Here is a 15,009-nt window from a genome sequence, read left to right as displayed (position 1 = left end):
GTAATCCAACCACATTGGGCCACCCATCCATCCCAGGACAGCCTCCATCTATTTGCATGATAAGGATGGCAACTACTTCTCTTCTGGCCACGGGAGACCAAGTCCCGCTTTCATTTTGCAGGCTGTATACATGGTCCTGCAGCAAATGACCCAGACCAAAGTTATAAAAAGAAGAGTGGTTTTTCCAAGTAAAAGAATAAGGAAAACATATCCTAGATTCATGGATTCAAATCTCTGAAACTCTCAGTCCACTGAGAATCACCACGCAGGGCTGCTACACTGTACAACTCCAGGGGGCGCCATGAACGCGGGATTCCACGTGATCGGCGCCTGCAGGGGCTGGTAGCAGCCTTGCTCTCAAGGCTAAATGGCTTCTCATTCCTACAAGTACCCCTTCTGATGAACTCTTGGCACACACTTGGAGTTAAAATGGAGATTTCCAGATATATATATATATATATTTTAAGCGTTAATAGCATGCTAGCATTTATTTGAAAGCTGCTTCTCTTTCTAAGATTGAAGGTGAGGAATCAAGAAGACTGAGGAGGAGAAAAAAAGACAGCGGCATTTGAAGGAGAAAATCAACAACCAATGGAACCACTTGGTACAGAAAAATATCCTCAGGTACTTCATCATCCGAGGGACCCTGTAAAAACCGTTCCGCACAAGGAGAAAAGCATCGTGCATGAATGCTTTGCAGAACAGCTCACCTCCAACCACTAACTCCCAAATCAGCACCCACGCCAACTGCTCAAGATCTACTGGGAACACCCTGCGCCTATGTTTGTATTCCTTACCTGCAAAGTCGTGCTCTGGTCTGAGAAGGGAGAACTGAAGAATGTCGTCACGATACTCATGACAATTTCGGTGACGTACTTCTCCAAAATCGAGTCTGCGTGTTTCCTGTCACTGGTGTTGTTACAGGCCTGGAGGACAATTGGACGCTTTAGACACTATACCTCAACCCGCACGTCAGCTGTTAAATTAAGAAATCTGTGACACTTTCCGCTAGTGAACCTTAACAAAGGAAAGGTAAACGCCTGCAGGTCAGTAATTGTCTCCTGAAGAGACAGCAACGATGAAAAATAAACTGTGGAAAAAGAGAAGCAGACCAGCTTGGATAACACAGTCCAGAACCGCAAAATGTTAAACCCGGCCTGGGACCTACAAGGCCGTCACTTCCAAATCCCTTCCCACTGGCGGCAAGTCTGAAACCCCAAGAGGCAGTAACAGGCACAATGACTCCAACTGTTCTTATTTTCCCTAAAAGGAAACCGTCCTGGTGATGAAGCCATTCATCTCTCTGCTCGAGGCCACGGTTTCCTAACACGTATAATCAAGATCTCAAATCAAATACTATCCACTGAGCGTGACAGCCTCCAACCCTACAGGACTCCTCCATTCAATAAAGTTTTCACTGGTGCGCAGTGCAGACGGCGGGCCGTGACTCAGGATAACCGACTGTGTTAAGTCCTGGGGTGAAAAGAGACTTCAGATTTCACTGTACACTTAACTTGGCTGCTGAGAATAAGATTAGACAGAAGAAAAGGTTTTAAAAATTCATTTTTAAGATCAAATTTTATTACCAAATTCTATAGTCCTATAATTTGAGATATAAAGTTTTTTCAAATAAAAAATTATGACATAAAGGGTAAAACAGTCAAATTTTACTATCATGTTCTGAGCTCAAGGTTGAGCCGTCTATAGACACATCCAGAAAAGAAGTTAGTAACTGATCTTACAGCATTTTTGAACAATTTCAGGCAGCAGTCAGCAAAGTTAAGCACCGGCAGCTGTTTTTATAAATAAAGTTTTATTGGAACCCAGCCATGCCCATTTGTTTACATGCTGTCATGGCAGCTCTCATGCTACCAGGGCAGAGCTGAGTAGCTGTGACATACACCGGATGGCCCACAAAGCCAAACATTTACCATCTGGCCCCTTTACAAAAAGCTTTGCAGAGTCCTGCTTTAAAGAAACAAAGTAGGCCTTCCATTCCAAGGCCCAAACCTCAGATTTACAGGATTAAAAGACTAGGATGAATCTGAGATTAAAATATATGTATATTTAAATTACACATAGATCTCTATGACACTAACACATGAGTATCATTAAACACAGTCTTTGGGTCGAAGTTCTTGCAGGCTCTTTGTCTCACACTGGTAATTGTATAATCAGGCAGAAAATACTACATTCTAGGATTCTACAATGCACCCCACTTTTTTTTCCTTTTTAACATCACAACAGTTCTGAAATTGGGATTCATGTCACAGTTATTCTGTTATTCTCTGGGAAGAGCTATGTTACTTTTCCCCCTGAAGACCCTCAACTCTACCACCACAAAACCTCTATTAAATCCACGATGTGCCCTGGTAGGTAGCCGTCTGACGGCTTTGGAATGAGTATCAAGTTCAGGGCAAAACCAAATCAAGAGGACAGAAGGCCACCCCAACAACCGGGTCAGGAAGGAAACAGATGCAAAGCTGAATCCTCAACACCAGACGGTGGGAGATAAATGCTCAGACTAAGGAAGGTGTCCTTGGAGGACAGATGTATTGTCAAAGCAAAGAAAACTTTATAAATTTGATTTTAACATGTCCTAGGTTATCATCCACAAATCAATCCATAAAGGATGAAATGAAAACCAGAAATAACCTCTCTTCCCTGAAGCCTGATGAATCAAATCTATTCTCAGGTAGAGAAAAAGGAGGCGTGTGGAGAGGTTAGCGCCTCGGATCCCCCGGGCACCACGAACTGGCGAGTTGAAATCACACGACTGCTGACCTGACGTTGGCACAGGGAGACCCAGACACACACGCACACCTTAACCCTGCCTCTGAGTTCCAGAAAGCCTTACCCTGCAGATGTCGACAAGGAAGTTCTCAAACAATTTCCACATGTGATTGCTGGTATAAATCTCCTTCATTTCCACCTCGGTGTCCACGTAGCAGTGATTCAGGAAGTTGATGTAGGCAATTTTAACCTGGAAGAGAGAAACAGGCTTTCCTGAAAAACCACCTTAGTGTGTGTGGGATCCTTTAGTCCTCTTACGTCAACAGTGATGAGGACAAACCAAGATGGTCAATTCCCTTTTCCCCTGCCCGCTTCCATTGCTACGATTTTTTGATATTCAAAAGTCACAATTGTAAAATTCAAAAACAAAGCTTTTGGAAGAGAATGTGTTCATGACTTCAAGGTAGAGAGTGAAACAAAACACTCTGGTCACAGAAGAGAAGATGCACATGTTTGACAACATTAAAATTAAGAATTTCTGTTCACAAAACAGCACTGTTAGGAGACAAGCAAAGACTAACTTCCTCCCACCTTCATCTCGCACAAAATCAATGCTCAAGAAGATGATGTTTCAGTCACATGAATTCTCACTACAAATAAGCTGCACGTCGCATCTGGGTCAGTCACCAGGGAGCCTCCCATCCAGCCACGGCCCCACACACCACGTGGAGACACACGAGCAGGGCCCACCCATCCCAGGGATCTGGTCGCTCACCTCGGGGATGCAGTCCTCGTGGGTCACGACGCGGACAATGTCATCCAGTGGGAGCAGGGAGTTGCACTTGATCTCTGTGTAGACGTTCTTGCCCTCTGTGCACACGGCCAAGAGCTCGACCAGGTGGATGTGGTACATGAGAGGGCTGTTCTCATCCATTCGGTCCCGCTCCGACCGCATCATCTGGATCAGAGTCTGGAAGGACGCTCTGTCATTGTAGAACACGAGGACGTCCTCTCCTGAATTAACCAGCTATAATAAATCAAAGAGCAAGACTTGTTTATATTACAAGCTTCCAGAGATGTGGGAAGCATTAAAAAAAAATCTATTCACAGAGAAAGAGATGTTTTGTTAGCATCTACCTTCCAAAACCAGTAACACTTGTATTGCTGATCTCATCTAGATTTCATTTATTTCTATTAGTGAACAACTAAAAACCTTCAGCAGCATCGTTTTAACTCATAGATATAAAAATGTCACAGCAAGGAGGAGAAAGTCTGCAAACAATCATTTATGTATCAAGGGGAAAATGTAGATTGCAAGCTTGTCCTTGTATTTCCAAACTAATAATTAGGCTATGATTTTTCTTTATAAAAGTGTTTCCATCTTCTTTTCACACTTCAGAAGTATTCTTACAACTCTTTCACACACTGCCTTATGTCTTCACAAGCACAAAATCATCCAGGTCTGATTAAGACACACTTTCCTTCAACATTCAAACAGGCAAGGCATTCCTACTGGTAACTTGCCCCCCCCCCGGACGGGGGCTTCTCATAAATCTACTTAAGAAAGCTGATCAATTTTAGCACTGCATGAACTACAGAAGATCCAAAAAGGGCTGGCACCGAAGTGAGAATAAATATGGTCAGTAGTACTTAAAAACCACCAGCTTGTATGAAGTCTGGTTATGTGCCAGATACCATGATAAACACTTTAGATGGATTACTTAACCTCACTGTGCCAAGGATTTTCTATAAAACTGAAGACACAAATGATACCTAACCTATGGAGCTGTCACGTAAACAAATGGCTATATGTAAGAGGCTCAGAACAGTGCCTGGAGTTGCACAGCAGATGTGGAGTAAATGTTAGCCATTACTGTCATCATAACCTCACTTAATCTGCTTATCAGCTCACCTGAGCCCTGCTATGCCTTCACTTACAGAAACCCACACTGAGGGTTTGAAGTCGAGGAACATGTCCCAAATCCCACGGCCAGTGACATGCTACAGCCGACGTTCATGTTCCAGGTCGAACCAACTGCGTTAATGACGCTACACCACCTTCCACTGGAATCATGTATGTACATAGGATTATAAATCCAAGTATTAGGTGGCTTCACTTGAGATTGCATTTTTTTTTTAAGGTGGAAAGATGAAACCAAGCATACATGGAAGCCAGCGTCATGGGCGTGACAGAGGACCCTTCCTGGTCTGACAGCATCCACCAGACACCGTCTGATGTCCCACAGAGAACCAAGGGGAACTTTACCCCAATTCCACTGGCCAGCTTCTCCTTGTGAACCATCAAGCAACGATTTTTCTAGCTAATTAATTAGGTGGATAATTAAAGAAAAAGCCACAGAATCCAAAAGAAGGGAGGCTGCTCTGGTTCACAGGATTCTATCCACATTTAATCTCCATTCACTGCATTTTGGTGCAGTATTTCGGGGGTGTTCTTCCCGCTCAGAAGAATCCAAGTCAATAATCCTTAAAACAAATAGATATATTACTGTGACAAACTAAATCAGACTCTTGCCTGTATCTACAGTTTATACTCACAAACACAAGAACACACACTCACAATTACTTTTTGTCCCTTCCTATGGCTCCTGGAGAGGGTGCCAGATCACAGATAAGATTAAACAATTTTTAAGTTTCTACAGAAAACCAGATGAAGGTATATAGAAATACACAGTTGTCACCTCAGCCATGACCATGTCTTGGCACTTTTTAATGAATTTGCCTTCTGCCTTGACGATCGTCTGCAAGAATTTTATGTACTGGACGTTTCGACCGTGAGTCTCAATGCAGTGAACGAAGTGCTGGACGACCCTCTCGTTGATCTCACTGCACAGCTGGAAATTGTTCATGAAGATGTGCTGCATGGTAACCGCCTCCAGGATCTGGCACAGGAGCGAGGAGGGCAGGGGCACAGGGAGACAGCCAGAGAAAGGCGAGAGCAGAGCACCAAGTGAGAAAAAGGAGATTCTACCACACACCCGGAGAGAGAAGCAATTAAACCCATCAAAGTATCTGTCTCCATTCTCGCTTCTGTTCTGCCTTCCCTGTTACCGAACTTTTTCAATACCGTGTAATAAACACACAGGACAGTAAGCCAATGGGTTATTCTGTTAAATGAACTGCAGACAGAGCACCAGCACCCAGGTCAAGAAATAAAACAGGCCCCTTTATGCCCTCCCCACCATTTTAGTGCTATTTTGACTTCTACCACCATAGATGAGTTCTGCCTGTTCTTGAACCTCACGCCTTCTCGTCTACCTGGCTTCCTTCGTTCAATGAGAGTCTTGCAACGTTGTCACCCACACTGCTGCGTGTATGACTGTTTGCTCACCGTCACTGACTGATACGTCCTTGTACATATCTTTCGGTAAACGTAACATACGCATTTCTGTTGGCTTTATTCCCAAGAGTGGAATTGCTGGGTTGCAGAGCTTAAGTATGTTTGGCTTTGGAAGATACTTCCCAACAGCTTTGAAAGGTATGTACAATTTATAGTCTACATCACAGCTCCTCCACATCCTTGTCAGTACTTAGTACTGGTCTTCTGAGTCCTGTTCTGCTGTGCATCTTACTTAATTTGCATTTCTCTGACGATGAGGCATGTTGAGGACCTTGACATATTTATTGGACATTTTCATATCCTCTACTGCAGTGTCCCATTTTAAAGTTTTTTCGTCTATTTTAAAAAGTCAGCTGTCCTCATACAATGTGTAGAGTACGCCACCAATGCCACCATTTTTCTTAAAAAAATGCACGATATCTATTCAATATATTTGTAAAACATATTTAACTTCCGTACCGACTTTCCTGAGTTTGAGCCATATTCTGGGTGTGAACTCGTGGTTGGTTGGCCATGTACCTTCCAAATGTCTCCTCCCACTTTGCTCACTCCAACGGTGCCATTTGATGAACAGAAGTTCTTACTTTTAAAGAATTCCAATTACTGATATTTTCCTTTATGACGAGTGCTCTACATACACTGTGTGAGAAAGCTTTGCTTTCCACAAGGTCATGAAGATATTTTCATGTTCTCTTCCAGAAACTTAATGTTCTACTTTTTAGCCAGAGTTGCTGATTGATTGGGTTTTATGATTGGTGCGAGGCAGGGGGCTTTAACCTTTTCATCTTTTGCCTTTTCTTTCTCTTAACATGACAAAGAGGGACTATGACCCTACCATCCACCAGTTCTTTTCCTGGAAAGCTCCAGCAGAACCGATGACTCTGTGTGTGTGTGTACAAGGATGTCTTTTACAGAATTGTTTACAAAGCCAAAAATGAGACATTGCCTAATTGTCTGTTAATATGGAAATGGTTTAAAAAAAGTTTCAGCCATTCTACGGAATGCCATGAAGCCATCAAAACGAATGAGACAAGTTTATGTCTCTCTGACTTGCAAAGATAGCCAAGATGTCTTCAGTGAAAAGCAAAATGCAAAACAGTGTGTAGAATGTGCCACAATTTTTCTTTAAAAAAGGCATAATACCTATTTAATATATTTTAAAACCATATTTAACAAACTAAAGTGTAACATAATTACGTTTTACATAGATACACTGTGTTTTGTGTAAACGTAGAGAACTTTATGCACGACCTTCAGAGGATGTAGCCAGACAGTGAGACTTAGTACCTCTCTGTTGCTGGAGTTTGACGTAATGAGGAATGTTATTAAGAAAAGATACTAATTTATCTTACTTTGCTCTAGCACCTCTTGCTTCCTCCTCCCATCTTTTTCCCCAAAAAGACAGGGAGTATTTACATCCTCCTAAGAGTTAATCATGGAATAAACGCTGTGTTATAACAAGTCCCAGTGGCCACAACGGCCAAAGAACGAGGTGTTCCCCCTTTCTGCTTCCCCGCCCACCTCCCTGCACAGACTCCCAGACAGTCCTCCAGTCTCACCCCTGGGTTGAGGAACAGGTTGATGTGTTTGTGGAGCAGAGCCTGATTCTGCTGGTTGCCGGCGCAGAAATTCTGCAGAAACTCATGAGCCAGCCTCATTATCTCCTGCATCTTGGTATCTTCAGCCTGTGTGGGAGGAGACAGATGAAACCCAGGTTGAAAACTGGGCTACGCCTTAGAGGAGAGATGGTCCCCAGGAGAAAGCACTGACCTCCAGGCCAGGAGACCAGGTTCTGTGACGCCCCCACCTCCTCCTCCTAAAGCGGGGGGCTCTGGAGGGAGGGGTTTGCTGGGGGCCCGTTGTGTGGAAATATTGAGGGGCTGCCGTGCTGACCCTGAAAAGAAGCCAGCGACTTGTGTATGCATCATAGATAAAAATGAATTCTCTCCCACTAGCCTTGGGCAAAAATGGAAAGATTTTATTTGGAGAAAAGGCAATGGAGAATAAAGACTAAGAGGAAGTCTGGGATTTCACTGTCTAGTGATAGCTGACATTTCTGAACCCCCAACTTCTGAAAATAGGACTGACGGCAGAGCAGGGGCTGGCTTCATCACCAGTGGTGAGCCCACACTTCCCCAGCTCTCGGGCACACCTTTTTAAGCGATGTAACCTAAGACACACTGGCTTGTGGTGACATGACAGAGTGGAAATCTCCTTAGAGTGTAAGTTAGCGCAAATACATCTGCCTTACCTCATCACCTCAGGCACATTATTTCAGTTTCCTCATCTGTAAAACGGAGCTAATAAAAGTGCACACTCTATATTGTTGTTACGAAGATTAAATGAGAAAATTCATGTCAAGTGTGTAGACAGTAATCACTCAATAAATGTTAGCTATGGGGACTGGTCTAGACTAAGTACTAGTGTTACCTACCCCTGCCAAACTTAAATATATATATATTTGGGGGAGAGGGAGATAGAGAGAGACTAAGTGTTAACAGACTTTTTTCTTAGCGACCCAGACACATACTTGAAGGCTTTATGGGCCAAAAATCAAAACAGAGGACATTAGGCACAAACTTATAAAACTGCTAACAATTTAACTATTCAAAAACGCAGCCACCACTGAGCTCATATGCTACATAAAAACAGGTGGTGGGCTGGCTGGAAATACCATGACCACCATACTGGGTTTTAGGAGCTTAAACAAACGCTTTGGAAAGGGCCACCCGGATGTAAACGTTATCCCACGTCCCTAAATCCTATCACTGTCAATGACAGATGACAGATGAAACCTGAGAAGTGGGACACACGGTCTAACTTCTAGCAACAGAGGAGAAGCCTCAGAGCCAAGCATCATCTGACAGATCCAACTCAACCAGCTGTCAGCACGCTGGGGAGGACCTCAAAGGGGGCCATGTCCCGCATCCCCACACACATTTAATAACTTGTGCTGTTTATGCTGCCTGCGTGACAAACAGCACGGCCGAAACTGCACGGCACAAGCCCACGTGCATAGACAGCAGAGACAGCTCGGTGCACCTGAGCTGTGTATTCAGGCCAAGCCGACCACACCCGCCGTGGTGTGGGAGCAGGCGAGCGCAGACCCGCGCCTCCTTCTTCACAGAATCTTACAAGTGGAGGGAGGTGCTGGGGGGTTTGACTTGATTTTGATGATGCTCTGTTGGGTTCACATAAATCACCTCCGGTGGCTTTAAAGCCACAATCGTCACATCGGCGTCATTTCTTCCCCCGCAGCCCCCTAGGGTGAAGGGTCCGGGGAAAGCCAGGAACGCTCGCGGGGGGCACGGGGCGCGCGGGGGGCACGGGGCGCACCTACCTTCTCGTAGGGGATCTGCAGCAGCTCCAGCACCACGGCGTGCGCGCCCATGTTCCGGAGCAGCCGCTGCTGCTGCTTCCTGCTCTTCCTCACAGAGGCGCTCTCCTGGACGCAGAGCTTGCTGAGCCGAATCAAAATCTAGTAGAAAGAAAGGAGGAATCAAAGCCTCTCCTTTGACCAGTGGCTCAGTTCTGCGGCGCTAGCTCACAGCCTGGTGATTACAGCTCGTGATGCTACGCGGTATGCCTGGAGTTTGCTGAGGGTGGATCTTAAGCATCTTCACCTCCTCCCCCGCCAAAAAACCCGAGGTGAGTGATGGACGTGTTATTAACTTGACTGTGGTAATCATTTCACAATGCATATGTCTATCAAATCACCACATTGTACACTTTTAGTACATTATCATTGTATCAATTAAACTTCAAAGCTGGGGGGGCGGGCAAAAAAACTTTTTTAAAGAAAAAGAGAAACCAACCTCAGAAGACTAGGAACCATAACAGGAAAAAGATCGCAGGGGGTAGGTGTGCGCAGGGAGACAAAAGGGATCACAATACATTAAGAATATAAAACAAGCGAAATTCCTCCAACAAACAGTATCCCCACTGATTGCATTAAACCCAATCCACACACAGCCAAGAACACGCCTTCCAGAAGACCCAGCGGACTGTGGCTCCACCAGCCGGTGGGATGACGGCTTCCGATCTCTTAAAATGGGGTGACTCAGCGTCATCGCCAAGGACCCGGGAAGGGTTTGCTCCAGTGTGAAAACCACGAAGCCCCCAGTCTCCCAACTTTGAACCAGCGTATGCAACGATTCCTACAGAATTATAAGCTCTCGTTAGTGGGAGGTAAATCCTAGAGTTTCATCATTTACTCCTTCATTCGACTGTAAACTTTGAGAAGTCTAGGTGCCAGGAGCACCTAGAAAAGGTGCGGAAACTGAGGACACACAACTAAGTGGCAGAGCTGGGTTCGAACCCAGATCTGACGCTAAAACCCACGCACTTAACCCCAGAGGTGGACCTTCTGTCTGTGAAGCTTCCCGCAAAGGAGGTGGCTGGGGGCTGACTTACCTCCTTGACCACCCTGTAGTTGTAGCTGCTGGTGCTCTCGTGCCTTTGTGACTTGTTGTTCCCCTCCTAGGAAGCAGAACGAGTGTGAGCGGGGCTTGGGCGACACTTGGGCCCCTGGCCGTTAGCTGGGGTTAGCATCACACTTTAGGGAAGACCCGGCATCTTGCGGTGTTTTCCAACAGTTAGGCTGGGCGTACGCCCGCGTCATTCACCTGCTCACACTCAGCTCCCGACGGGCGCTATTTCACTGACGGGGGGTAGGATGGAGGGCCAACAGGGCAGGAGGACAAGTGCTCTCCCGAGTGGGTCTGCAGGGAAACCAGGTGCTAATTCCCTCATCGCAAAGCCTGTCCCACGTGGGCCGAGGGGGCGCGCGGGGGGGACACCGAGCTTCTACTTGAAGCTCATTTCCTGCGAGAATGGCTGTTACCCTGTTAACAAGATCTCTTGAGAATAAAGCCTATCCCACAGTCTGCATTTTTACCTAAAACCAGAGGAGGACGCTGACTTGTTCTGGGGAGCCCATCCACCTCCTCCAGCAGCGTCACCTGCATGTCACCCACCTCTGTTTTCTTATGTTCGTTTTCACCAGAGGCACCGTCCATGGCCTCGTCGGGCCCCTGGCCTTTGTACACCCAAAGCTCTGACTTCTCCACGATGGACCGCAGCTGATCCAGGTCCTGTTTGATCTGTTTGTAGTTGTCGACGTCTTGGCTGGTAACGAGCAGTTGAACCTGAATGAACGCAGTCCATCAGCGGCAGGCAGCAGCCTCTCGGACAGACGATGACACCAACAGCACACACCCAACCACCCAAGCTACCTGTTTGAAGGCCTGCAGGACCTCCTGCCTCTGGCTGAAGTGTCGGAAGAGCAGCTGCAGGGCCCCTGACACCAGGGGCGGGTAGTCGTGCATCGTCAAGTGGAGCAGGACCCGGAGGAAGGTCCTGCCGCCGTGATCGTCCAGGTCCAGAGGGGTGTTCTCCTCACTGCGGGGGCGCGTGGAGGGGAGGGGCCAGGTGAGCCACAGACGACCTCTCTCGTGCCCTCGGCCCACACACACCTCCCCAGTGAGCTTCCCGACTCCCGTGCCGGCCTCCGACAGCCTGGCTTTTAACTAGCTCCCTCAACAATGCAATCTTGCTTGATCGTCAACTCTATTGTGAGGGGAAGGGACAGTGTCAAATGGCCACCCAAGGGCCTGAATGCTCACTGTCGTCTTCTGTACTTCTCTTGCCACAACTGGTAGCAAGCAGTTCGACCCCAGAGACCCCCGCTTTGAGGACGGTTGCCACAAACCATCACAACCCAGTGCTCTTTGAACTGGGGTTAATCAGTATATTGCCAGGGCTTCTCTCAGTATCTATCATAACGTGACTGTGTGTTATTTACACAATTACAAAATTAATAAGCAGGCTCTGGATCACAGGGCAGGTCGCCACGCACCTGAGCACTGCCACGTAGTTCCTGTGTCTGCGCCTCTATTGTGTTTACGCTAGAATGAAGGTCAAAGGGAGACCCCTGTGGCTGCAGACTAGCAAGGAAAGCACAGACAGGACTTAGCACCTGCATCCTCTGTGCTCCATGCTGTGTGAAGCTGCTTCCACTGCTGCTCTACATTAGGAAGGCGGTGGGAGAGCTGAGACACTACAAGGTGGACGAAGTGTCACCGTGCCGAACTCAAAACACCCTGAGCTTCAGAACCACCACCTCTTCCATCAGAGTAAGTGACGCTGCTAGTTCAAGTTTCACAGCTTTTCCATTAAGCACCGAGGTATACTGTTAACATCAGTCGCCCCCAGTCAACTGGGCCGTCTGGTCTAGGCTCTCGGCCAGGCGAGTTGCTTTGACCAATAGGACATCAGCAACATGATGCAAGCAAAGGCTTCATTTGTGTTTGCACATGGCTGGTCTCTCTTCTCGGGGCCTTTGTCCTTAGAGCCAGTCACCACACTATACAGACGGCCAAGGTATTTGTGTGCAGAAAGCGAGAGGTTCAGGCCTTACGGATATCCCCACCAAGGAGCCAGAAATGTGAGGACAGCATCTTGGATGCGTCAGCCCCAGTCACTGGCTCGCTAGAGTCACACATGATAGACTCCACGGTGACCAGAAGAACCATCCAGCTGAGCCCCAGTCAACCCACAGAACCATGAGAGGCAACCAAATGACTGTCATTTTAATCCATTAGGTTTTGTGAGTATGTGACACAGCAACAGACAGTGAACCAAGTGTGAACCTTCCAAGAGTTATGCGCACAGGGCGTTTCTCCCAAGTCTGCAGCTGTTTGAGGCGTATAGGTATTTGAGTCTCACAACAACGTTTTGAGTCAACACTGAGCAATCTCACCTCTTAGGAGTTCAAACGTTAATCTCACGTTAGGGACAATGAAAGAACAGAGTGTGTGCCTGTGTGTGTGCGTGTGCATGTGCTTGTTGGTGCTGAATGGCTTCTAAAAGCCTCAGGGGTAACTGCAGCCCAACAGCAGCAAAGTACAGAATCTTGTGAATTCCACTGTTTTGAGCCCCTTCTTTCTTTCAATCCTATTTCCTCACCATTTAAAAAAGTCTTGCAATATGCGTACTTTGGGAAACCTCCCTAAATCCTTTCTCTTGTAGGCAAAACACACACACACACACACACACACGCATGTGCGCACACGCACATACACATCAAACCAACTAAGATCTCTCCGACCTGAGCAGTAAGAGTTATAAAGGCAGCAGGCACACAACCTAAACGCAAAGCCTCACCCTTTCCTAGTCCAGTCAAGGAGGAGCCTTTGAGAGCTAGGAAAGAGGAGATTCCCCAGTCTGAGAACCACCTACAAAATAGGAACTGAAAATATACTTTCCTTCCTCCAAAGATGCCCTCGGCTTGCTCTTCAATGTGCTCGAAGTCAAGAGCACCTGCAAAGTTAGAGAACAGAACTTCAGATGCAGAAAGGGGGGAAAACACGCTGCTGGTGAACGTCCCCTGCCCTCGGGTTCACCTCGAGTCCTCCACAGTCTTATACTGCAAAGCTCGGCAGCCAGGTCACACTGTCTACTGGCCCTGGTGTGCAGGGTTCCTCACTTCTGCTGGTTTTCTCCTCACTGCATGGCCCCTTGTTCTAGGAGGGGGATGACCTCATTCCAAGGAGGCCCAGGCCTCGAGACGTGGGGTCCTTTCCACCACCACCCTTCTCCTTGTCCATCACCACTGCCTCCTGGGCAGGGAAAAGCTCCCAATGGGAGTAAACGTTGCTAGTGTACAATATATTTTCTTGGAGAGTTTCGTTTTGGGCTTTTTGTTTGCTTGTCTGTTTTTCGGCATTTCATATAACCACAACCCTAGAAGCCTCAGCTGCCTTATGACTAAGAACCTCCAAGATGGAAGGAAACAAGCTCTATCCCAGAAGGGGTCTGGGCTCGTTCAATTATTCCCCGGCCCTGAAACACTAACTCCAAGGATCTCATTCTCAAATACAATAATCTTCAAAAACATTCACATTTTACCCTTGTTCTAGAACGTGCTGCCTGAACTCGCAGTTTTCACTAGACCCGAGTCTCATTCCCTGGCTGAGATCCCATTCTGGAATCACTAACCTGGTACGTTACTTGGCCCTTCTTGGCTGCTGCTTCCGGACGATGTTTCCGAAGTCTGGGAATTGCTTTCATCAAACTCCCGCTTAAATATACACAGGAGGCAGGAGATCCTATAATCCAGCCTCACATTCAAAATAAACTGCAGATTCAAGTGGAAATGGAAACAGACGGGTTACATTAGCATGCCACCTGGAACACCGTGCCAAGCCACTGCACTCTGGCTGGGCCTGGTATCTGCTGCATCAATTCCCCTAAACACTGAGTGAGCCAAATATTTGGCTTAGATTTCTCCAGTCCCTTTAACAGAAGACTTCCACGGGGTCCATCACGTCTGCCCCCAGCACCTTAGCTTCTAGTGTAAATTTCAGCATCTCGGCGATTAATGTAATAACTGGAACAATCCATCACTCCCTCCCCGCTCCCTCCTCTATAAAACATTACTTAATTTCAGTGCTGAAGGCCAACTCTGGGCCTTAAGAAAGATGAAGCTGGGTGCTTTTAATTTAAGAGAACTGACAGAGGAAAACGTGTTTTTAGTACGGACAGTTCCCTCGGTTCTTATTTTCTATTCCTGATCATTTTCTTTGATTTAGATACAAACCCTTGGGCTCACTTACTTCACTTCCTGTGTCCCCTCCCCCTCCCCACATCTACCCCAACACAAGGTCACGTCTTCCATGATTGGGGCCAATGCCAAAAACAAAGACCAACCACCTGGCATTGTGTAAGGACCTTACTGACACTCTCCCTTCCAGCCTCTCCTTGTCTCTGCCCCGCCCTCCTGGTGACCTCACCCAGTCCCAGGGCTGCCACCTCTGTTGTACCGAGACAGAACTTAGCTTCCAAGCTCTCGGTGCACATTTCTTACTGACTCCGGATATCCCACTTGGTGTCTCCCCAGTCTCTCACTCAGTATTGTA

General features: G+C 46.8%; 1 protein-coding gene across 1 annotated transcript in view; it reads right to left on the bottom strand.

Moving 5' to 3' along the window:
- Nucleotides 1-15,009, bottom strand: part of ITPR1 (inositol 1,4,5-trisphosphate receptor type 1) — a 298,229-nt gene that overhangs the window by 126,637 nt on the left and 156,583 nt on the right. Inside the window, exons 25-35 of the mRNA XM_072941751.1 lie at nt 14,090-14,228; nt 13,353-13,411; nt 11,326-11,487; nt 11,068-11,238; nt 10,505-10,570; nt 9,432-9,569; nt 7,651-7,776; nt 5,433-5,633; nt 3,509-3,760; nt 2,858-2,983; nt 798-926 (exon numbers count right to left, since the gene is read on the bottom strand). Coding sequence (XP_072797852.1) covers nt 798-926; nt 2,858-2,983; nt 3,509-3,760; nt 5,433-5,633; nt 7,651-7,776; nt 9,432-9,569; nt 10,505-10,570; nt 11,068-11,238; nt 11,326-11,487; nt 13,353-13,411; nt 14,090-14,228 — 1,569 coding nt within the window. The remainder of the gene's footprint in view (nt 1-797; nt 927-2,857; nt 2,984-3,508; nt 3,761-5,432; nt 5,634-7,650; nt 7,777-9,431; nt 9,570-10,504; nt 10,571-11,067; nt 11,239-11,325; nt 11,488-13,352; nt 13,412-14,089; nt 14,229-15,009) is intronic.

Source organism: Vicugna pacos, chromosome 17, assembly GCF_048564905.1.
Source record: "Vicugna pacos chromosome 17, VicPac4, whole genome shotgun sequence".
NCBI classification, from domain to species: domain Eukaryota; kingdom Metazoa; phylum Chordata; class Mammalia; order Artiodactyla; family Camelidae; genus Vicugna; species Vicugna pacos.
Note: the sequence above shows the minus strand (reverse complement) of the source record. Positions and strands in the feature narration are given on the sequence as shown.